Source organism: Branchiostoma floridae, chromosome 6, assembly GCF_000003815.2.
Source record: "Branchiostoma floridae strain S238N-H82 chromosome 6, Bfl_VNyyK, whole genome shotgun sequence".
In the NCBI taxonomy this organism is placed as follows: Eukaryota; Metazoa; Chordata; class Leptocardii; order Amphioxiformes; family Branchiostomatidae; genus Branchiostoma; species Branchiostoma floridae.
Window position 1 is genome coordinate 11,961,513 of NC_049984.1, and position 23,230 is coordinate 11,984,742.

The 23,230-nt window shown below is 45.4% G+C and overlaps 2 protein-coding genes across 7 annotated transcripts in view; one reads left to right on the forward strand and one right to left on the reverse strand.

The window, feature by feature from the left end:
* Positions 1-9,024, forward strand: part of LOC118417066 (retinoblastoma-like protein 1) — a 28,765-nt gene extending 19,741 nt beyond the window's left edge. Inside the window, exons 12-23 of one of the 6 annotated variants that reach the window (XM_035822433.1) lie at positions 1,305-1,425; positions 1,934-2,156; positions 2,490-2,717; positions 3,074-3,378; positions 3,714-3,902; positions 4,188-4,259; positions 5,241-5,343; positions 5,549-5,694; positions 5,844-5,903; positions 6,355-6,478; positions 6,981-7,039; positions 7,443-9,024. In XM_035822433.1, the coding sequence (XP_035678326.1) occupies positions 1,305-1,425; positions 1,934-2,156; positions 2,490-2,717; positions 3,074-3,378; positions 3,714-3,902; positions 4,188-4,259; positions 5,241-5,343; positions 5,549-5,694; positions 5,844-5,903; positions 6,355-6,478; positions 6,981-7,039; positions 7,443-7,628 (1,816 nt within the window). In that variant the 3' untranslated portion in view covers positions 7,629-9,024. Of the gene's footprint in view, positions 1-1,304; positions 1,426-1,933; positions 2,157-2,489; positions 2,718-3,073; positions 3,379-3,713; positions 3,903-4,187; positions 4,260-4,868; positions 4,926-5,240; positions 5,344-5,548; positions 5,695-5,843; positions 5,904-6,354; positions 6,479-6,980; positions 7,040-7,442 lie in introns of those variants that run through there. The other 5 variants (XM_035822435.1, XM_035822434.1, XM_035822438.1 and 2 more) reach the window with 5 other exon arrangements.
* A 1,314-nt stretch (positions 9,025-10,338) lies between these two features.
* LOC118417068 (mediator of RNA polymerase II transcription subunit 15-like) lies at positions 10,339-21,465 on the reverse strand. The gene is made up of 26 exons (XM_035822439.1): positions 21,304-21,465; positions 20,795-20,955; positions 20,066-20,320; positions 19,769-19,924; positions 19,293-19,555; positions 19,030-19,085; positions 18,796-18,905; positions 18,108-18,569; positions 17,793-17,909; positions 17,187-17,417; positions 16,520-16,743; positions 16,134-16,243; positions 15,809-15,942; positions 15,541-15,668; positions 15,027-15,183; positions 14,661-14,781; positions 14,196-14,403; positions 13,768-13,944; positions 13,455-13,587; positions 13,075-13,337; positions 12,476-12,818; positions 12,093-12,303; positions 11,738-11,950; positions 11,357-11,503; positions 10,972-11,095; positions 10,339-10,735 (listed from the first exon to the last, which is right to left on the reverse strand). Exons 1-26 carry the CDS (start codon positions 21,383-21,385, stop codon positions 10,591-10,593), a joined length of 4,731 nt encoding a protein of 1,576 aa, XP_035678332.1. The 5' UTR covers positions 21,386-21,465; the 3' UTR covers positions 10,339-10,590.
* Positions 21,466-23,230: the final 1,765 nt, after the last annotated feature.

Sequence of the window (23,230 nt, forward strand, 5' to 3'; positions counted from 1 at the left end):
TAGCACAACTATGTTCAAATAGCACACTGAAAATGTATGCAGATGATACAAGTATGTACAAAGCCGCTAAGTCCATTACTGAGATTGCTGCTGTCTTGCAGCCTGACCTCAATAAGATTGTAGAATGGGTAAAGAACAACAAACTTGTGATGAATGTCCTTAAGACTAAGTGCATGCTTTTTGGATCTCCTCGAAAACTGGCTCTTCTACCTTCAACCTCACTGAATTTGGTTATTGGAACTAGAAGTATTGAACAGGTGAAAGAGACGGTTTTGTTGGGGCTGCACATGGATCAGTCACTTACATGGGATTTGCATATCAATCATGTTGTTGCCAAACAATCAAGGAATATCGCCCTTGTGAGAAGGCACGCATGGGCCATGTCTTATGAAGTCTGCAAGGTTGTTTTATGCGCACTTGTATTATCAGTAGCACAGTACTGTCTCCCAGTTCTAGCAAACATGTCTGAATCAAATGCTCGAAAGCTCCAGGTTGTTCAGAACAGAGCCTGTAGATTGGTGCTTAAGTGTCCACTAGAAACACCTGTTAAGCAAATGCATTCAGACTTGGGTTGGCCCATGGTACGAGAAAGATTCGCCATCAGCACATTGACTATGTTTTTCAGAATACTTGTCAGTAAGGAGCCCCATAACATTTACAGCTCCATCGTCCCTGTCCATTCTACCCACACATATTCAACTAGATTATCCAACTCCTTCAGTTTTAAACTCCCTAAGCCAAAAACAAACTCAAAAAAGCGAACTTTTCTCTACCGTGCCATCAGTCTTTGGAATGACCTACCACCTTACATCAAATCCCTGCCCAACACCTCACGCTTTAAAAAGGCAATGTATCAAGTCTTCTCAAGCCAATAGTTTTTTTAATGATTGTGTATCTATTATTATCTGTTTGTATATATACATGTATGTTTGTGTATATATTTGCGTTTGTTTATGTATGTTTCATTGTTTCATATGAACCCTGGTAGACTAGCCCTAAATAGGGCTAAAGGGTATCGGAATAAAGGAATAAAGGAATAAAGGATACACACTTACTAGTGTACAATAGTGCCTAACCAAGTATCTAGGTGCACTGGTACACAGTCAAAGCTAGGTGCACAGCTCTGATTCCAGGTGCACAAAAGTGCATATGCAACAAGTATTTTCAGACAATGCCCTGTAAATGCAAATATTCATCAATCGAAATGTTTCACTACAGAAAGTACTTGCATATGATACATGCTGTGAAGAAAATTCTTCCTGTGCCCTGATTGAGCTGTATATCCTCCCCTGTTCCTTTGTCAGAACGTTTCCGTGGATCATCGATGTGTTTGGCCTGAGTCCGTACCACTTCTACAAAGTTATCGAGGTTCTGATCCGTGCAGAGGACGGACTGTCCCGAGATGTGGTCAAACACCTGAACTTTGTGAGTATGCCTTTGTGTTGAAAGAAAGTTGTCAGGTCTAAGATCACTTTAGTGTGCAATGGCTCAGATTGAATACTATATTTGTTTTGATAGTGATGTTTGCTCTGGTTAATTTGTTCATGCCTCTAATGATAATGAAAAAAGCAGTCAAAATCATCATCTGACTGTCTGTTGAATTCCAATTTGTAGAGTTGTTTGAAAATATGTTTTTGGTAGATGTTATGCAATTTCAGAACTGTCAAAATAGTTAATGGTAAACGTAGTCCCAAAGCCTTTGGGCAGTGGGTTATCCACTGTGTCTGGCGTGTGGTATTGGCAGGCAGAGTCAGCCCCTCTCCTACAACCCAACTAAAGTCAGGTCCCCATTTTACACCTGCAGGAGTAAGGAAAGTCTTTGTCACGTCTTTGACTCTTAATGTCACGTCTGCTGGCGTAGCCACTTGGCCATTTGATGCTACACTTGACAGAGTAGGAGTCTATAACTGACGGTGTGTCCTTGTTGCATTAGATTGAGGAACAGATCCTGGAGAGCCTTGCCTGGAAGTCAGAGTCTCCGCTCTGGGAGGCCATGAAGATGAACGAGAATGCTGTTCCATCCTGCGAGGAGGTCACCCTCCCCAGTCAGCTGGAGAACGGGCACAGCAACACCGCCGTGCGCATGGGACAGTCACCGCCGGTGCACCCACAAGTACGCAGGATCGCCAGGGACACTGGGGTCATGTTGAAGAAAGGTATGGAAAGAGTTTTAATGCCTATACTGTACTGTTAAAGCATAAGACACTGATCATTCAGTATGTTATGCGGTGAATATCCCATTCCTGTCAATGAAATACTGTAAGTTCAATTGCTTTTGTGGTAGTTTTATTGCACAGTAGGAAGTATATGTTTTTAGTTATTTTAGATTTAGGGAAACAATTCTGTAGTACAGTAGTCATACAAAGTAGGCATATTTATGGTGTCATGAATTACGTGAAAAACAGGAAAATAAAACCACTTCAAAAGTTTCAATATTTTTTGTTGATAAGATTTTGATGAGTGAAAATTGATAATGTCTCTCCCAACAGTGGAGTCTCCCCTGTCGCCGCTGTCTGCACATGACCGGTTCAGCTCGCCTGCTGCGGGCAGTCTGGGCACGGCCAAGCGCCGCCTGTTCTCTAACGACCAGACGAACAACGCAGCTACGACAACAAGTGCCCAGTCCCAGCCAGCCACTGTCCAGGTGGTGACAACAGCCACAGACCAGGGGGTACAGCAGACCATCACACAGCAGACTGTGGCCATACCTATACCATGTAGGCTAATGTTTAATGGATGTCTAGATAATCCTTTGCACTTGTAACATGTCCCTGTTGTTGCACATTAGGAGGGTTTTTTCTATCCCTGGTTAGCACCAATGTCTGTTGTCAGTATGCATTGTCTACTATGGTGCTAAGGTGAAGAAATGTGACAGTTTCATGGAGACATGTTGTAACAATTGTGGCATTTAAAAGACTTGCAACTACTGAGATGTATCAGAATTTTTAAAATGAAATGTAGTAGTTCAACAACAAAAGGATGCACAAGGAGATGATTTCAAGTTGTTGTTGTTTGAAAGTCTCCAAACTGAAGTCTCTCAAAAATCTAATAATCTGTGACATTATCCCTCCAGCTGGTAGCGGGACCATCACATACTTGGCGACCCTGCCCATCGTCCAGCAGGTGCAGCCCGGCCAGCAGCCGCAGCAGATCCAGCTGCAGGCGGTTCCCCAGGGCCAGCAGGTGCCGGGGGCAGGCGTGCTGGGCGCCATGGCTCAGGCCGTGGCCACCGGACAGCAGCAGGCAGCTCCCAGTCAGACAGCCGCTGTTCCACACGGGACAGCGGCTGCTGCTGCTCCTGCATCTGGAGAAAAGGCAGCAGCTGGTGAACAGCACCCGCACAAGCGGATCGGGTCTCTGGGACTTTTCTTCAGAAAGGTGAGCACTGATAACTTTAGTTTGAAGTTTTTGCCATTTAGATTGAATTTGTCTGGTAGTTCACTGTTATTCACAAAGGTGAGCACTGATAACAGTGGTTTGAAGTTTTTGCCATTTAGCTTGAATTTGTCTGGTAGTTTACATTTGGGAGATGCGATCAAATGATTCTATGGAATCCCGTGTGCATAGAAGCCAGTGGAATACCTCAAAAGATGAACTGATCTTGAACATCTATATCAGTGCTATCCTGGTCCAGGTATGACATGAAAGATTTTACTAGGCCCATGTAAGTAATCATGAAGCAAATGGATAAACACATGCCCTGTTCCCTGAAGGTGTATCACCTGGCCAGCGTGCGGCTGCGGGATCTGTGTGAGAAGCTGGAGGTGGGGGATGAACTGCGGCGGAAGATGTGGACGTGTTTCACACACACGCTGAAGGAACACGTGGAGCTGATGAGGGACCGCCATCTGGACCAGATCGTCATGTGCTCCATCTATGTCATGGCTAAGGTATCCGCAAACGTAGGCACTGTCTCATGTCATTGTGTGGTGTAGTGATGTAGAAGGAAAAAGGTCCACAGACACTTTTTCTATGTGTGTGTGTGTGTGTGTGGGTGTGTTTTAAAGGAGTTCTTTTGTTTGCATTGCATAATTGTAAGGATATTTTTTCACCATATTGCTTCTTGTGTTGCCAATATTGTATTGAAAAGTTCTGTTTGCAGTTTTGTTTTTTGTTGTGAGGAAGGTGTTGGGGTGAAGTTCTGTTGTTGGAAGATGAATGAAATGTCGTCCCCTTCCTCCTTGCAGGTCACCCAGCATGACAAGTCTTTCCAGGACATCATGAAGTGTTACCGTACCCAGCCACAGGCCAGCAGCCATGTAAGTCTCACATTTCTGCACAGATACTTAAACCATTAGCATATTATTGAAAGTCAGCATGTTAACACAATGTATCATCAGTACTGCGTACAAGGTTGTGTTCACGTATACAAAGATGATATTCTTTATCCTTAAGTGTCCATAGAGTTTTGTCTGTAAAGATGTCTTAAGCAGCTCACACAATTCTGATGCAATGGTGACCAAGCACCCAAAACAACAACTCATGTACTTAGTACCTAATAACACATTGTAACTGATGTTCAAGACCAGTTAAGAGTTTAACAGTCTCTACTGATGAAAGATAACAGATTTCTGAAATGTCTGACCGTTTCCAAAATTATATCGACTTGCTTGAGTAATTGCTATTTGGCTGGTCTCTTGTTGTTTTTGACTTTTCCACTTACCTGATTGATAGAAGTAATTTACCAGCCAGTCTGATTGTTTGGAGTCTCGCATATGCACATTACATTTTGCTGATGTGCTCTGTCAATCTCTCTTTGTGTCATTATTTGTAAAAGTTTAAATCTTTTACACTCATTTGCCCCGCCATTTCTTTTGTGTACGACATAAGATTGAATTTTGTCCATTTCCTCTGCTTCCACCCGGCAGGTTTACCGTAGTGTGTTGTTACACCCCACAGGTTTACCGTAGTGTGTTGTTACACCCCGCAGGTTTACAGTTGTGTGTTGTTCCACCCCGCAGGTTTACCGTAGTGTGTTGTTACACCCCGCAGGTTTACCGTAGTGTGTTGTTACACCCCGCAGGTTTACAGTTGTGTGTTGTTCCACCCCGCAGGTTTACCGTAGTGTGTTGTTACACCCCGCAGGTTTACCGTAGTGTGTTGTTACACCCCGCAGGTTTACAGTTGTGTGTTGTTCCACCCCGCAGGTTTACCGTAGTGTGTTGTTACACCCCGCAGGTTTACTGTAGTGTGTTGTTACACCCCGCAGGTTTACTGTAGTGTGTTGTTACACCCCGCAGGTTTACCGTAGTGTGTTGTTACACGGAGACCGTGAGAGACGAAGCTCAGGGAGCAGCGAGGGCAGCGGAAAGACATCTCCTGTCACGGCTGACAAGGACAAAGGTGGGGACCATGGGCAGACTTCTTATCTTAGATGTAGATGATATCTCTGCTTGTACTGGATGCAAAATGTCTGTTTGAGATTCCACAGCTCATAAGTTTGGGCAGTACAGTGTAACCAAGTAATTTTACAGTTCAAAAAGTATACTTGTCACAGTAAAAGTAAGAACATTGGTTTATAATTTGTTCCTGTTGTGTTTCAAAACAGGTAACGGTGAGCGACCTATCAGATCAAGCAGCACATTACCCGTGCCGGCCCCGAGCAGTGCACCGCCTACGCCCACACGGCTGGCGGGACTGGGCGCCACCGTGGACGGAGACGAGAGAGGGGACCTGATCCAGTTCTACAACACTGTAAGGAGCTCATACCACACCACAGTCATATTCGTTGTTTCTATCACATTTGAAATGATTCTACTTGTAGTAACACATCTATTAAAGCCAGATGTTCAGTCTATAAAAGTGTTTGAACTGTTAGTAATCTGTTTTCTGCTCTTTTTCAGATCTTTGTGACAAAACTGAAGAGCTACGTCAGAAAGTTCTCTCCCACTGGGGATCAAAAGGTGGGTTTAGTGAAAAAAATGTTGCAAGCCTTACCTTTTCATTACAGTAAAAAAAAGGGTAGTCCCATAGTCTCTCAGAGGCCATAGAGGCACTGTGTCAAGGGCTCCATATTGGAAGGTGGAGCTCAATTCTCCCCTTCCACCATCATTGATCTCCCCATCCGAAGTCAGATACCCAATTTATCTTGTTGGAGTGAGATAAGTTGTGTAACGTTCCTTTTACAAAGGCGAATCTTACTAGGAATCTGTGACCTGTCTGCAGGGATAGCCACTGTAGAGTATAATTTGAAATAAATGCTACATTTCCACCTAAAACATTAAGATGCATGGTTGATACTGTCTTTAATTCAAGATGAGTATTTCAAACTGGTGAAAGTAGAATGCAGTTGGCTACCTTGCTATCTATTACATGTAATTCTGAATTATGTTGAATGTTGTTTTGTGTTGCCAGGCGGACTCTAACATCCCCCAGCTGTCGCCCATCCCCCTGCCCCGCACACACATGCAGTCCCCCAGGAGAGTCTCCGTCAGACATCCCATCTACATCTCACCCCACAAAAACGGTAGGAACTTCTGTGAGTGACGTTTTTTTCCTTTGTTTTGGGTGAGGGAAGTGCATGTTTTGAAAGGTATTTGCATGGGGATGATGTCAAAGATTGTCCAGGGCCATTGACAATTCTGTAGCTGAGAACCCACTGTCAAAAAGTAGACATGCAAAAGAAAACCCGAAAATGCAATTTTTTTACATATATATTTTTTACACATATCAACCACTCTCTCATTGGTGTAACCAAAATGGCCGCAGTAACTGGAACCAAACAAATTATGTGGTGATATAATATATGCATTTTCATGAAATCCTCAAGATAGGCTTGTTTACAATTGGATGTGATAGAGGACTTGAGGCAATGTGTATTTGCAAATTCAAAGAGTCAATTTTGTCTTCCTCTGCAAATGGCTTTCCAATTTGTTTGATTGTGAATATGCCAGGCTTTGTTTAACCTTTTGTATCATTATCAGCCCTACATAAGGCAAATTATCTTCTAGTAGTTTGAAAGTTGTCATCCTTTTTTCCAGGGAGGCCGTTGACCCCCACCAGTGCAATGCTGTACTGTTTTGGGAAAAGTCCTGCAAAGGTAAGTAATTGTATTTAAGTAACATCTTGGCTTTGGGGATGTTCTTGTGGCTCAACTGGTTGCAGCCTCTCAGTTGAGGTCCTGGTTGCAATTGGTAATTTGGTGACCCTGATTCAATCCTAGTAAGGGCATCTCAGTTGGGGCTGTACCCATCTTTCCAAAGGGATATAAAATGGGGGTCCCATGTTCGGTGCCCAGAGCATGCTAAAGAAGGAGGGCTAGCAACCCCTGTCTGTAAAGATATATCCTGCCACTGAAACAGCAAGGAAACTTGCTGCTCTATGTGCCACTTGGCCCTACAAGGGTCTAAAACATGGTATCCCTGCTAGCGATTGAAATCTTTGAAATGAACATCATTTTCTATGTGACAAGCAAGACCTAAGTTTGTTTTCTGTGTTTACAGAATCTTCAGGATATCACCAGCATGATCAAGTCAGGGGAGCAGCCCACCAAGAAGAGAGCGCTCAACTACGACACGAATGAGAACCCCGCCAAGCGACTGTGCTCTGCGGGCGGCGCGGACAGAACGTTGTTTCAGAAACTGAAGGATATAGACACGGTGCGACAGGCAGCTAACGCCAACCAATAGACAAAAGTGTATTTTTGTAAGACATACCTGTAAAAACGGACAAAAGTGTGGTGTTTTTGTCTTTTAGTTTTTTTCTTCTGTGTATAACAAACAATCTTCGGAGAATTGTAGCCTCGAAATCAGACTTTCAATGTGCAACGTTTTCTTAGCCTTTGCAAGTTAGCATGTCTACAACTGTGAAATAACTTTTAAGCATAGTATGGAGGAAGGGGGCTAGAATGTAACGGTGTTAGAAATGGAAGGGTAACAAAGACTGTAGCACCACTGTGGAAAAAAGGGCAGGCTATTTATACTAATAGAGGAGTGGCTATTTATGATGTATTTTTCCACGTATTTATGTGATGTGTAGACGAACACTGTCAACTATTGGATCACACGAGGGTGTGTATGTGGGTTTACAGGAGTTTGCTCATTCCACTTTCATGTAGTACACTAAGGGAGCATCTGGACTAGTGACAATTGTGGCAGTTGTGATTTCTATGAAGACGTAGAACCCAGTGTGCCCTCTTAAATTAACAGCAAAGGAAGAAAAAAGAAAACAATCATGGTCTCTTGTAACAGGTAATATGCATTTAAACAACAGTAACAGATGAAGTGTCTTGATATGAGGGGGTAAAATCTGTGCATGTTTGGATACAGTAATGTCAGAGGATGTATTTTTGACAAACCTTTGCTGGGAAGTGAAGACAAGTAGGGAATGGCACTTTTTTCTGCCCAATTTTAAACTTTGTTTACATTAGTGTTGTAGTGTTTGTAATCTATTATTTGTGAGTACTTTTCAGTCACATCAAATAGCCCTTTTCCCCCTTGTTATGTAGACAATGCTGTTGCCATGGAATGATACCTTCCATATGTTTCTGTTGTTCAACCCCTAACTATAGGTTAGAGGTTTATAACTTCAGAAAGATTGGAGGTGTTAGTAGTAATAGACTTGGAGCTAGGACACGGCACGCTCTTTTGATTTGCTAAGTTGCAACGCCAACGCCAGCCATTTTGTGCATAATCTATTGATTAATTTACTCATTTTTTCATGGTCCTTTGTCTTTGTGATATTGTGATGTCTTAATTTTAATTGGGTAACTAGAACTTTTTCCTTTGTTGCACCTAGACCAATGTTTTAGAACAATTTATTTTAGAGTTTTATAACCAATTGCGTATCAATTTGCTGTCTCAAAAGGTTTCAACCTTCTTGTGTACAGGAATCTTAAAAAGATTTGGACCAAATGTGGTCGTAGAGTGGCCATTTGCTTCGACAGGGAAGTAAAAAAGAGGAAACATTATGTTTCTTGTAAACATTTGCTTGTAAAAAGATGTAGGAAAAAATCAAGCAATGTACATTTACTAGTAATGTACTAGTGACTTGACTTTTGCAGTAAATTTGACCAGAAATTTTCCAGAGATGATTGTTGGTATTTTTGTTTCTTGTCAGAGATGAATGAAAGTTTGTATTATTGTCTCTGATACTGTGATAGGATGTTAGAGACGTGTGTCAATATCCCTGTTTTCGATTGGTTGCTGGAGATGGATGTCTGTGTTATAGTTTTGTAATGGTTGCTATAGATGAATGTGTGAACATCTTTGTTTCAGATTGCATGTCAGATAGAGGTGGGTACCGGAGACCGGTACTTATGTTTGCTCTAGATCTCAAAAATATGATATTTCATTAGTGCTACTTTACTACTAAAACCAGGTTTGGCTCTGGATCTGATTTTCTGTACCAGTACCCACCCCTAATGTTAGAGATGAATTTCATCTTTCTATATGATTGTCAGTGCGTGTGAGTGACTAAAGAGACTTGGCCAATCAAAGTGCAACTACTATTCACTGCCTACTAGCGGGAGTTAAGTCCCACAAAATGCACCATTTGTAATAGCTGTAGAAATGCAGGAAAGGCAAAATAACCCAGACTGATTCATCTGGAGATAAATGTTCAGTATGATTCGTTTTGTAGCCTTTGTGAGTCTTTCACGATTTTACAATTCTTGAAAAGACTGGGATGTGTCAATTTCACAATCTTTTTGGCCATCTTTATGAAGGCAGTTGGAAGCAGTACCTTAGATTATGGGGTATGTAATCCTGACTTGTGAACTACAAAAAAAAATTGTAAAGCTACAAAAAGAAAAAGGAAGGCACCATTTTCGTGAAAATGCAGAATACAACACCAAAACGTGTGGATGTCTGTTCTTATAATTTTGTAATAGGTCCAGCATCCGGTTCACCAAATGTTAAAAGAAGAAAAACTTGTTTTGTACTGGTGCACCGTACCGGTACCAACCCCTATTTGACAGTGGATGTGCAGAATGCTTAGTCGTGCAGGAGCGTCACCTTGCAGATTAATGTATATCGACGGGACCAACGATCGCTACATGCAAGATTGCATGATCAGCACCACGGTCATATCCCATCATTCCATTCGCGGTTTCCATTTGTTCTTTTGAACACGCTATAACAACTGGATATTAACGATGAGCTGACTACATATCAACTAGACACGCACATTATGGCGTCAGGCCCAGAAAAGGACATTTGAGTGATGAATAAAAAACATACGTTAAGGCATTGGGCATGTAAGGATGTCTGGTAAACTTTATACTTCTATGTTGCCGAGGATACTATCATACTTAGTAGTTAATTGAGATTTGGAGAGATAACGTTAATACTTATCTTGCTATACCACTGTAACGCACTGGAGGTACGACAGACAACTTTATTTCTGCTTAAAACATGTATTTTATTCAGTATGTAAAAGGAAGTGCACGCTCCCAAATTCGCAACAAGTCAATACCTTACAACGGTCGCTCAAACTTTGAATGGTTTGTGAACATGAAGCTATGATCTAAGGACAGTTTAAAAAACGCAGGATATGAAAATACAAAACAGTATGAAGTGATGACTATTTTTGTACAGTAAACAACACGTGGAGAAAGCTAAAGCATCTGGCTAGGTTCCTTTAAGGAACATCTTACTGGAAATTGCTGTTGAAGAAAGAAGACTCATCGCTCTCCTGAGAGCTGCGGCTGCGGGAGTTCCAGCGCGTGTTCTCGTTGGAGCGGGAGTTCTCGTTGGAGCGGGAGTTCTCGCGAGAGTTCTGGCGGGAAGTCTGCTCACTGTGGTGGGAACATGGCATAATCAGTGAGAGACTACACACTTTTTGTGATTGGATCATGCAACAAATTTAAATTGTTAGAGACGTTTTACAGTTAAAATCGGTTTGTTATGTGGAATTTTGATACAGCTATGATTCTTGAACTACTACTGCAAGTGCTAACTGAAAGCATTCGTCATCAGCATCTGAAATAAGATGGTGTATAACTTAAACAGATGTAGAGGCTGGATATTTTACCTGCTGCCGTAACGGGAGATGTCGTAGGTCCTGCGGGAGTCCACGCACTGGTGGGTGGGGCACACGCAGTCCTGGGGAACCTCGATACCGGCGGTGAAGTGAGTCTGGTCACGGTCGGTCTTGGCTGCATGAGAAAGTGAGGAGGAGTTAAATGTATGTAGGGAATTGGTTCAAGCAACTTTACTTTCATTTTTTATGTATTCTTAATCTCTTTAGTCTAAATGTTTTCTTTTTCAATATCATGACTTGATTTACTCCAACTACCCCACGGCCTATGGGATACTTGTAATCTACTGTTTACCGGGTGTGGTGACTCTTCAATTTGGAGGGATTATAGTGAACATAAGAGACTCTGTGGTGATGATGGACAGAAGGTCACACTTACCACTGAGGTGGGGGCAGTTGAAGGACACCTTCTGGTAGGTCAGGTCGACGGGCTTGCAGGGGCGCTGGCACTGCAGGAACTTCTGGGTAGAGTAGCAGGCGCCGTTACGGTGGGACTGCTGGATGCGGGACATCACACCCTCGCATTCTGGTAGTGGAGGAAGAGAAAAAACATGGTATGACTCAATCGTGTCTGCTAACAGTAACAGCTGAAAATTTATGAGAATAGCGTGCAGTATCAAATTGATAGAAGTTTACCAGAATAGACACCGATGAAAGGCAGGTACAGAAGAGAATGTTCTCATTATACACGTGTGGGATTTCATGGTCACTATCGACACGTAGGTTACATTTGAAGAGATAATGAGAAGTTGACACTTACTGCAGTTCTGGCAAGACCTGCTCTCGACGAAGGTCTGGCACTGCTGGCTCTGCTCCTCCTGGCTGGACCACAGGGTCTTCCTCTCCTGCTGCTGCTGGGTACGGGACACCTGAGGGTCGCAGGCAACGGAGACCTGGCGGGTCTGCTCACCCTGGCTGCACTGCCTGGGGGACTGGCACTCGGACCACAGGCTCTGCTGGACCAGAACACAGCCTAGGGAAATAGAGCAAAACCAGACGTTAGGAAAACGGTCTTCAAAGAGTCGTGAAAGAATGAACGTTACATGTTTCTTACGTCTCTTCCTGCAATTAGTCATGAAGTCAAGACAGTTGGATGTGCCAAAAGAAGAACTTACTGGGCTGGACCTGGGGCTGCTGCCTGGGCAGGCTGCGGACCACCTGCAGGAAGGTGTTGGTGAGGGTGTTCTGCTGCTGGCGCTGGACGCGCTGCTGCTCACGCTGCTGCTGCTGGCGCTGGAGCTGCTGGATCTGCTGCTGGAACTGCTGGATCTGCTGCTGCACCTGCTGCTGCTGCTGCTGGCGCTGCTGCCTCACACGGATGCGGTCCTGGAGGAAAGGCAATAGTCTTTTTCAGTAAATTTTTAAACATCAAAGCGACCCTTTTCTAGAAATGTGAATGCACAATACTGATAATTTAAGGTTGATACTTTAACAGCATTTCAAATGTATCCCCAAGACACGTTGGGGCAACCATTCTCAGTTAGAAAAACTTCTTTACCTCAGGGGTGCGGTTGATGTCACGCTCCTGCTGCTGCAGCTGCTGCAGGGTCTCCTGCTGCTCCTCCTCGAACTGCTGCTGCTGGCGCCTGATCTGCCTGATCTGCTGCTGGGTCTGCTGCTGCTCCTGGGTCTGCTGCTGCTGCTCGCGCCTCTCGGACTGCTGGCGCTGCTGGCGGGACTGCCACTGCTGCTGCTGCTGGCCCTGGCTGGTCTGGAAGGTGGCCTCGGGCTGGCTGCTGCTGGTCTGGCGGGGGACAGTCAGGGTCTGGCGCCTGGCCTCCTGGCCCTGGAAGCCGCTCTCGATCTGGACACGGACCTCATCCTGGTTCTGAGACTCGAAGCTATACAAATCAACAAAGGAGATTGTTAGGAAAGTTGATTATTTGTCCCAACACTAAAGGTTCTTATTGTTACACTGCAAAGCAGTATAGTTTTGCGTATGTATTTATTCAGGAAAACAAAAATAAGTCATAGGCACGTTTAGTTTGAGGAGTTTCAACCTTTGGCCGTGTATATATCTCAGAAATTAATCATGCATTCAACAAGGGTCGAATTCAGTCAAAGAATTAGTATGACTGGTCTTGGTTGGTGCTGTACCTGATCTGGATGGTCCTGGGCTGGCTCTGCTGCTGGCTCCTGGGCTGGTTCTGGCTGCGGACGATCCAGCTGGTCTGGGTCTGAGAGCTGGTCAGGAAGTTGGGGTTCTGCTGCAGCTGCTGGGTCTGCTGGTACAGCTGCTGGCGACCCTGCTGCTGCTGCTGACGCTGCTGCTGCTGCTGACGCTGCTGCTGCTGGGTACGGACGCCGTTGAAGATCACGCACTGCTCAACGCCGGACACGGACTGGACGGGAGTGCACTCCTGTGTCGGTGTAAGACAACATGATTGTTTAGAGGAAGGTCGATGGCTGTTGCGTATGCTACTTACTATCATTGTGTTATTTTGTAGACCAAAAGGATGAAAAATACAATTTTCTACCTGCTGCTGCTGCTGCTCCTGCTCCTGCTGCTGCTGCTGCTGCTGGGTGGTCAAGGGCCTGGTCTGGGTCTGCTGCTGGCGGTTGCCCTGGCCCTTGCTGACAAGGCGGCGCTGGAAGGTCTGCACGTTCACACTGAAGATTCAAGACGGAAACTTTGAGTTACGTTCTCGTATGAGAAATCTTAGGACTAACTGTTTCTCTAAAAGCACATTCTTTACAGATAGTAATAAGATTAGACTTGTGTTGTGTTGTAGACGAAGGATAACGCGAAGGTTTGGCACAGATACAGAAACTGTTGTGCTCAAGTCGTACCTGGTGGAGATGTTGAGCTGCTGGTACAGGTCACGGGTGATGTTCACCTGCAGGGGCCAGTCCTGGATGGAGACGGTGGCATTGTTGGTGCCAGCACGCCACTGGCTCTGGGCAACAACACCGGACTGCTGGGTGTAGGCGTCGATGGAGACCTGGGCACGCTCCAGCATGCTCAGCCTATGTAGGATAACACAGAAACGTTTAGTCATTTCCTCAACGTACGTACAACTACATCATGTTACATGTGACACGTGCACCTTACTGCCCCGCTATTAAAACTTCGATGTACATGTAGATTGAAGGAGAAAGGCAATCTTCTTAGCACTGGTGTTTCGTGTTTCGTGCAGCTTTACGTCGACTGTACACAAACTCCAGTATTTAAAGCCCAAGTGCGTGACACGAGATACATGTACAGCTGTGATTCTCACCTGCCGTTGACGGTGGCCTGGATGGTCCTGCGGACAGCGTTCATGCGCACGCGGGTGTTGGCGTTCACGGTGGTGGCGACCTCATAGCTCATGCGCAGAGGCAGACCCATGGAGGTGGGGATGGAGGTACGGCAGTCGTCCTGGGTGGTGTTCTGGCGGATCTGCAGGCCCTGGCCGCGGGTCAGGCCACGGATCATCTGAGCAAGACCTGTGGTGCGCACGATGGTAGAAGATGTCACTTTATTCATAGTTTTATTCGTCAATCGTCATACATGGGGTTTGATTCAATGACAGATTTATCTGTGTAAAAACTGATGTCAAAACCATTAGTTAAAAGTTTATCAGCAACCTACCATTTCAGTGCGAAAGTTAACTTAATTTGAGTAATGTGGCCGTCTCTCCTTAACAGAACTGATAACTAGACATGTGCCGTCTATGAGACTATGTCGAATGAGAGAAACTAACCAGTGGTGTTCTGGGTGGAGAAGGTGGTCTCGTGGCCGTTGATGACGACGTAGTAGGTCAGCTGAGGGGTGACGATCTGCTGGCGGCGCTGCTGCTGCTGCTCCTGGCACCTGCGGTCCTCCTGGAAGAACAATGTCAACAAGCTTAACAACGTTCATTTAAATTATGGCAGAAACAGAAACACACGAGTATGGGAATCTGTACTAGTAGTGACCATTTAAATCAAGAGTACAAAGTATGCGGCAGTTTAAATCATAGTTCGAGAATTACGTACTACATGTGTCTTGATATTTACAGATTCGTGGCATCAAAACCAATTGTTGCACCGTCTAGGGATTCTTATTTCGGTCTTGATTAGATTCCTACCTTAGTCTGCTGCTGGTACTGGGGACGCTGGCTGCGCTGCTGGTTGCGCTGCTGGTTGCGGCCCTGGCGGCGCTCCTGGCTGCGGCCCTGGCTGCGCTCCTGGCTCTCCTGGCTCTGGCTCTGGCTCTCCAGAATGCTCCACTCCTCCATCAGCAGCCTGCAAATCACAAAAAAAATGATACGATCAGAAATCATCCGATTCGACATCAACTCATAGTCTTCAGGCAGACGTGTCAGCTGGATAAAAAAGAGAATTATTTGTTCAAATAGAGACAAATACGTTACTGTGGGTTTTCAGTCAGTCTTTTGCAGTCTATCCAGCTCTTAGTCCAATTAACTCCTACTAGACTTTTATGTCTAACTTGGCCAAATTTCCCTATTGCTATTTGTCTAGGCGGGAGACTAATCGATTCACGAGAACCAGAAATAAAACTGCTCTGTTTAGGCTTTATTTTCATGTATAGCATTTTACAGAGTCCAAGATTCCCGACAATATGTGACGATGAGTATTTACCAGTCACGGTTCTGCTGCTGCTGGCGGCGCTCCTCGCTGGTGGACGGGCGGTTCTGGTTGCGCTCACGCTGCTGCTGGCGGCGCACGGCGTTGAAGTAAGTCTCAAGACCCTCCTGGCGGACACCGAACTGGGCGGGAGTACAGATAAGATCCATGTTACTGTTAGATCATAAGAATATATCCTAATGGTGGTATACTTTCTGTTAGTCTCTTGTATGTATTTTGAAAAGGTCATTCCTGTCAATTTGTTTAGAAGCCAAGGGTTTACCTCGAAGAGGTTGTAGTCGTAGCCAGTGTTGTGCTTGTTGATGTTGACCATGACAGAGCGGGGGATGGGGCTCTGGTCGGTGAAGAGGATGTGAGAGTCCACGAAGTGAGACCTGCGCCTGGAACCGGCGGTGGCTGTGTGAACAAAATATCCAATCAGTGCACTGACGATGGTATTCAACTTTTATTATCTATTTCACACTGGAGATGTCTCTTGATACATAGTTAATTCCATTTTTGTATTAATTGAGGATACAGGTGGATTCAGTGGCTTTCATATTTCTAGTTACTGGAGACAGGCAACAGAGGATTAAACACGAACTTACTGTTGTAGCCAGTGTCGTACATGATGGCCCTGGAGCCGTTGAACTGCTGAGAGAACTCAGAGACGGTCTGGTTGGCGATCATGTCAAGAGTCTGCTGGGCAATGCGAGACCTTCGAAGGGGATAAAATTTTGTTATAAGCAACGGCAACATGAGTGTAGCAGAAGCTACTTACTAGTCCTACTTAATACTCTTATGTGGATTTCTATATAGCCTGTATATTGTTTTTCCTGTGCCGGTTGTTCAGTTATTTATGTTTCTGAACCATAGAAAAATCAGCTACAAAGCATCGTTACATTGTCAAGCTAATCGTTTATTTTTCGAAACTCAAACAGGGCCCTTTAAATCAAAACTATCTGATACGAAACTTGACAAGAGTAGCACTCACTGCTGCTGGGTGCGGGGGTTGGTGCGGCCGTTCTGGGCCATCTGGGTCAGGTAGCTGGAGCAGAATGAGGCGACCTGGGGGTCGGACTCGCGCTGCAGACGGGAGACGATGCGGTTGATGCTCTGCTGAGAGTTGGTGGACTCCATCATCATGACGAAAGCGGCGGAACGGACCTCCACACCGTTCTCTGGGGTGTTGAACAGCTGGGACAGCTCATCCTGGGTCTGCAGATACAGCACAAACAGCGTTAAAGCACTTCAAAGCTAATAAGATCCTAGAGTGAAGTATTAAACGTCCAATTTGCAGTCAATACAACAGTCATACCATACATATTTCGCACTGTCAATACGTTTCTCGGCGGCAGTGGATGGAAAAATAATTTCAGGCTAAAGCTACCATCCCTTCAAATTACAATCTACAATGTCCGGTGCCAGGATACAAAAGTTGAAAAAAATCGGAAATTCTGTTGTAATACCAAGGTAAGCCGTCGGAGGGCCACAAATTGACATTGGCCTCTGTATTTACAACGCCTATCCACGTCATCAAATCCATCTAGACGTTCTCAAATTACACGTCCAGAATCATAAACATGCAAACAATCGGACTGAAAACAATATCATTATTTACGGAGATAATTGACGTACGACTTAATGATGTAAAATGTTACCTGGGGGGTGATCTGCTGCCTGTCGACCCTCCACATGGAGTAGATGGCGACCTGGCGGGTTCCGTTGCTCCTCTGGGTGTCGCGGGCGACCTGCATCAGCTGGGGGATGGTAGAGGGCAGACCGGCGTTGCCGATAGCCTTCAGGGCGATCTGGACCTCACGCTCATCGCCGGTCTGCTGGCCACGCTGCAGCTCGGAAACCAGGACGTGACGGGCCTGACGGATCTCGGTCTGTTGTAGTGTTGGGAGAAACAGAACATTGTCGTCATGAGTTCGGAGTGTCATTGTTTGAAAATGTGCTCGAATGTATTAAACTGGTATCACGACAATTCGTAGCTCTGTAGTGCCTAGTGGCACATTTCAGTAGCAGAGCAGGGTATGTTTTCATAAGGAGGGGCTGCTAGCCTTTAACGTGCTCGAAGCACCTCCTCGAAGAAGATACCCCAATTTTACGTCTCTTCGCAACCGAGATGCTCTACCCACAACTGAACCAGGGTCTCCCCGTTTCTGCGAGACTGCTGTCGTTTGAGCTACAGGGACATGACCACCATTGGGGTTGTTGTCAATTTGACATTGCACGTAATCAATGATTGCAGTATAACTTACGGGAGCGGCGTTCTCGTTGACGTTGTTCTGGCTGATGTAGCTGTTGACCAGGGAGCCGAGGGTCAGAAGAGCCTGCTCACGGACCTGCTGGCACTGAGAGCGCTGGCGAAGGATGAACTGGAATACAAGGAGGTGATAGGAAAATGAAAATGTGAAGTAAAACGGTTATACAGAGAATTATGATTAAATAAATTTACAATTTACTATCCCCTAAATTGACTAGCTTACGGTCATGGAAACTAGATAAATGAGAGATAGCACATCTGGAAACTTTGAAATGTATGGCTGAAGTTTGATCAGTGTTACATTACTCACCAGAATTCCGTCCAGGTTCTGGCGGACGGGGCGCTGGATCATGGCGATGCCGCGGAGGAAGTTCTGGGCCTGCTGCTCGCTGCACTCGCGGGTCTGGATCTGCTCGATCATCAGCTGGACGCCGGCCTGGGTGCTGACGTGGGACAGGGCCTGCTGGATGGGCTGACGGAACTGCTGCTGCTGCACGAAGTCGCTGTAGACCTTGCGCAGGGTGTTCTGGTTGCACTCACGGAGAGTCTGGACGATGTTGAGGAGGGCCAGGGTCTGCTGCTGCTCCTGCTGCTCCTGCTCCTGCTCGAAACGCTGCTGCTGCTGCTGGAGCTGCTGGAGCTGCTGCTGCTGCTCCTGGCTGCGGGACTGGCTCCTCACCTCCTGCTGGCGGCGCTGGTTCTCCTGCTGGCGCTGCTGGAGGCCCTCCTGGGCCTGCTGGGACTGGGTCCACTGCTGCAGCTGCTCCTGGACCTGTAATATAGAAATGTAATCAATTAATAAATCATTCAATCAATCAATAATCGCAGGCATCATCTGCCGATGGATGGTGGCTGTAGACATATCTCTCCTGGATGTGCCATTACAAATGTAACGGTGAGAAAAATGCCGAAAGTATTCCTTCAATAATAACAAACTAGGTTTTACAGTATGGTTAAAAAATGTCCCAAATTTTCACAGAGATAGCGAGTCTGCGTACCTCCTGGCGGGTCTCAGTGGTCTGGCTGCGGCGGGTGATGTTCCTGCGGATCTCCTGCTGGTCCTGGATGGGCTGAAACACCAGGCTGGTGGTGGGGCGCTGCTGCAGATCTACACACACCAAACACCGACACGTATAAGTATCATACGCCATGCGAAACAACACAATTGAAAGCAATAAGTACACAGGGCTAGTAAGCTATTAAATGGAAATGATTGGTAAGTAAGTACTCACCGGCGGGGCGGACATCGCTATCGCCCTCGCTGACACGCCTCAGGCGCAGGGTCTGCCTGTTGGAAGAGAGTTGACTTGAGTCAGTATTATGGAATGGCAGAATGATAGAAACTTATCAGTTATTCATAGCCATTGCAATGGAATGTAAATTGCCAGTGTAAATCGCTAACTGTGTGAATTGGATCTTCTAACTATGGCAATAGCCTCGCACGAGTTGAAATATTTTGAGGGTGGCAACTTGGAGAATCACAAATGTCACTCACTGGATGTTGGTGGTGACAGCACCGGTCTGCTGGTTCTGCTGGTTCTGCTGCTGGTTCTGCTGGCCCTGCTGCTGGCTCTGCTGCTGGCTCTGCTGGTTGTACAGGGAGATGACGTGCTGCTCGCGGGTCTGGATCTCGGCCACGATGAAGTTCTGCTCCTGCTGGGAGGAGGAGCGGGTCTCCTGGCTGCTGCCGCTGCGCTTGTTGATGTTCAGGTTGGACAGGGTGACGTTGGTCTGGGAGGTGGAGTTCCTCAGGTCCTCCTAGCGGCGCGAAACGTAAGTGTATCAGTAACTACTAGTACTAAGTTTCTATAGGTCGGGTTAATAGTTTAGCATATCAACTATTCAAACTAGAAGTTTCAATTTTGTCTAAGTTTGGAACAATAGCCTTCTACATGTTGAGCTGTTTTAGACGTTGAAAAAAGTCAAGATAGAAGTACTTAGTGTCTGTATTATGTAAAGCGCAGAACTCACGGTGTTGGGAGACCTGTTGCCGTACAGAGTGCAGTTAGAGATGACGGCACGCTGAGAGCACTGGCTGAAGTCACGGGAGCGGCGGATCTGCATCTCGTCCTGCTCGCTGTCGGTGCGCACGGTGTAGTTCACGCGGCAGTCTCCAACAACATCGGTCTGTAGAAGAGATTATGTACGTCTTGTAAACATATTTTCACAGACTTTCGGGACCCATTGCAAAATTCAAGCAATGCGACAACACAAGTACACGAAACGAAATCTACAATGGTTAAACTGACAAGAGAAAAAAGAACGAACCTCCTCAACAGAGTAGTTGCCCTGGCGCTGGATGAGGTTGAAGTTGAACTGGGACAGGATACCACGCTTGATGTTCAGCACCCACTGCTGCTCGTCCTGCTGGGGGCGGATGTCCTGCACGCGGCCGCTCTGGTAGCGGAACCACAGGGGGTTTTGCTCCAGGGCACGGGAGAAGTCCTGGGAGTTGGGGGACCTCTGCCACTCGACCTGGTTGGGCTCGCCGCTGTTGGACTCGTACAGACGCACGTCCATCAGCTGTAGGAGGAAGGCAAACAAAAGTGAGTCAACGATAAAATGGACTAGCCTCCATCATACCTTCTTCCGGGGTTACGGAGGACAGGATTTGGCAAATATGGGGTGAATACGCAATGAAGTCCTATGGTGGTCAAACTGCTTTGGAAAAAAATATTCTCCCTATACTATAGTCAGCTGGTAGAGACTATCTATAAAATAGATACGCAAAATGTGGACGATGCAAAGAACAGGCAGCTAAAGCATGCAGCGAAGACGGGCAGTTAACGACTGTAACGGACGCACCGTCGATAGATAATAGCCAAAAGGGCAAAGTATCCTTCCTCATAAATAGAAAATTGGGATAAAAGTGAATTCACGCTAGAGTCTAACAATAGATTATGAATCTAACACTAAAGGCAACAGACTTTTCAAGAAAAGAAAACAAATATCTGTAAGTATGAACATCAAAGATGCAGAAGACTTGTGTGTACGTACGTCCATGCGGACTTGGCGGCCGGGCTGGACGGACAGCACGACATCAGCGCGGATGCGCACGCCGGACAGGCTGCTGTTCTGGGGGGTCTGGGTGCCGGTCAGCGCCTCGGACTCATAACGGTACTCGTAGTGACGGAACTCACGGAATCCAGTCAGGAGGTCTTTGGGAGAAAAGGGGAAAGAGTTAGCATCATCATCAGTGACGGGATTTTCCATTTGTGTGCATCAGAAGTACTGAAAAAAGATAGATTCACACGACAGATGCTGAGATTCAAAGTACAGGCCGACAGATCTCGTCTCTGCCATACCAATCTCATCTAGATCAAAGCAAAAATGTAAAGTATATTACAGTATTTTGTCCGATGTACAGTGTGCTAGCAGGAAATGTATTCGATAACTTTAGCTATAGGCGTAACTTATTAAAAAGAGTGGAAATGTACTGCATACAAGACAAACAGTAAAAAGTACAATTCTGTAAAACATGCGATGAAAGGTAAGTAATAACGTACCATTTTCCTGAGACTGCTCCTGGGATGGGGTCGGACCTGCAAATGCAGCCGCTACAAAACACAGCACCAACAGGGCACGCATCTTGGCTCTATCAGCTTTTCTTGCCGGTTTAGCACTCAGAAGAAAAAAATGCTGAAACTAGTGACGAACCCCTTTCCCTTCCCCTTTTTATACAGTTGTGTGGCCACAAAGGACTCAGCCGTGATTGGCCCGCGGGTTGGCAAGCCCTGGGCAAGACGCGGGCAGGACAATGGTGTTTGTCCATGGTCAAAGATCGAGAGGGCAATGGTAGGCGTGCGGCAACGCGAACAATGGACGGCCGCGTGCTGGAAACTGCTGACGCCTCAGAACCGCGTACCCCAACAGTTTACTACATACACACAATGTATAAATCAACTTAACGAAGCTAATTGAAAATTGTTTAATCAAGGAAAAGTATCAACACAAGAAGTATATATGCTTTTAAACTGTATATTTAAATGTGTTGTGACTCCAGTGAGCCGCTCCGTGGGAGAAGGTATGCCGGTCTATTTATAAACGATAATAGTAATCTGTATCTATGGATAAAAGTCTCGACACTGGAACCAAAGGTAAAAGTACAGAAAGACACATATTTTTCAGACAGCCAATAGCCAGGATCCTAGGAATAAGTTGCTAAAATATCTGTGAGTATCCTGGGAGGCAAAAGTGCATGCACAAAAGTAAAAGTCAGTGAATTCTAGACTGACATGTTGTAGGATTCAACCTTCTGCACTTGGCTCCGTTTTCTTAAAATAAAAAAAAAATATGTTCTGCAGAAAGCACGTTTTATATGAGGCATATAACTACTTATGAACACAAGAAAAGGTGTATTTAGCTGACATGCGGTTTAGGGAGGTACTTATTACACACTAGGTACTTGAATGTTACCAATGTACGTATGATCGCAGGAAATTTGAAAAGTATGTGAGTATCACTCAATTCACCCAAGATACACTGTAAGTGTTTGGTAAAGTTGACTGGTCATTTTTCCTTAAAAGACACCTATACCGAATTGATTATCTGTAAACACTACACTTTTCCCAGGCAGTGGAGCTAATGTGATGTCTCTGCCAACACTGTTATCAGTTTGCTATTTACAGCAGGCAAGCTTTCATTTGTGTGGCTTCTCACCATCACGAGGACAAGGCCGTAGGACGAACTTTTAAGTTAAAACATCAATTCCTTCGCCAAGAAGGTTTGATATGTTAAATACCTGTTATTCTTTGTGTGCAAGAGAATGGGGGTACTACTTAAAAAGAGAAGAGAATGGTACTACATAAAAGGCTGTCCTCAAACACAGTATGGCTAAATGGTCTGTTTCATCACTCGAGCCTTCACCCATTCCTTAGGCCTTCTTAAGATTGCAATGAGATGGGCATCATTGTGACCTCACACTCTATCTACATTTACTATTTTCCCGCTTGTTTTTTTTGCCGATCTCTTTCAAAACTGTTATACTGTAGAAGATATGTTACTATACTGAGTATCATGATACGTGTTGTATCCTCAAAATAATGCATGCTCTTGCCACGTGGTCCATTACATCGTGGTCATATTGTTCGCAGGCTGTCGTTAGATTTTGATGTCGTACGCGTACAAGTTTCAAGCAGGCTGTGACAGAAACAAGGATCTACATGTAAGGAAGCCTTTGCATGAACAAGACGGTTGCATTTCGTACGACGCATGCACGGCTTCATCAACAAGTGTGTAATCCGTAATCGTACAGCAATCGACTACGAATGTGAACATTTATGTACATTGAACAGAGGTGGAATAATGCGGTCGTGAGTTTTGACTGTCGATGTGACAATGTACGTGCAATTTAGCATCTCAGGAATTTGTTTGAAACCACAAAAACAAACCAGGCGTAACAAACATGTGCTCCGACTCGCCACCGTCCGCGCA

Coding starts and splice junctions, on each gene's coding strand:
- LOC118417068 (XM_035822439.1), bottom strand. CDS start 21,385: ATGCGTGCCCTGTTGGTGCTGTGTTTTGTAGCGGCTGCATTTGCAGGT. Junction 19,556..19,768: donor GCAACAGGTCTCCCAACACC/GTGAGTTCTGCG, acceptor TCGCGCCGCTAG/GAGGACCTGAGGAACTCCAC. Junction 16,244..16,519: donor AACCCCCGCACCCAGCAGCA/GTGAGTGCTACT, acceptor TCCCCTTCGAAG/GTCTCGCATTGCCCAGCAGA.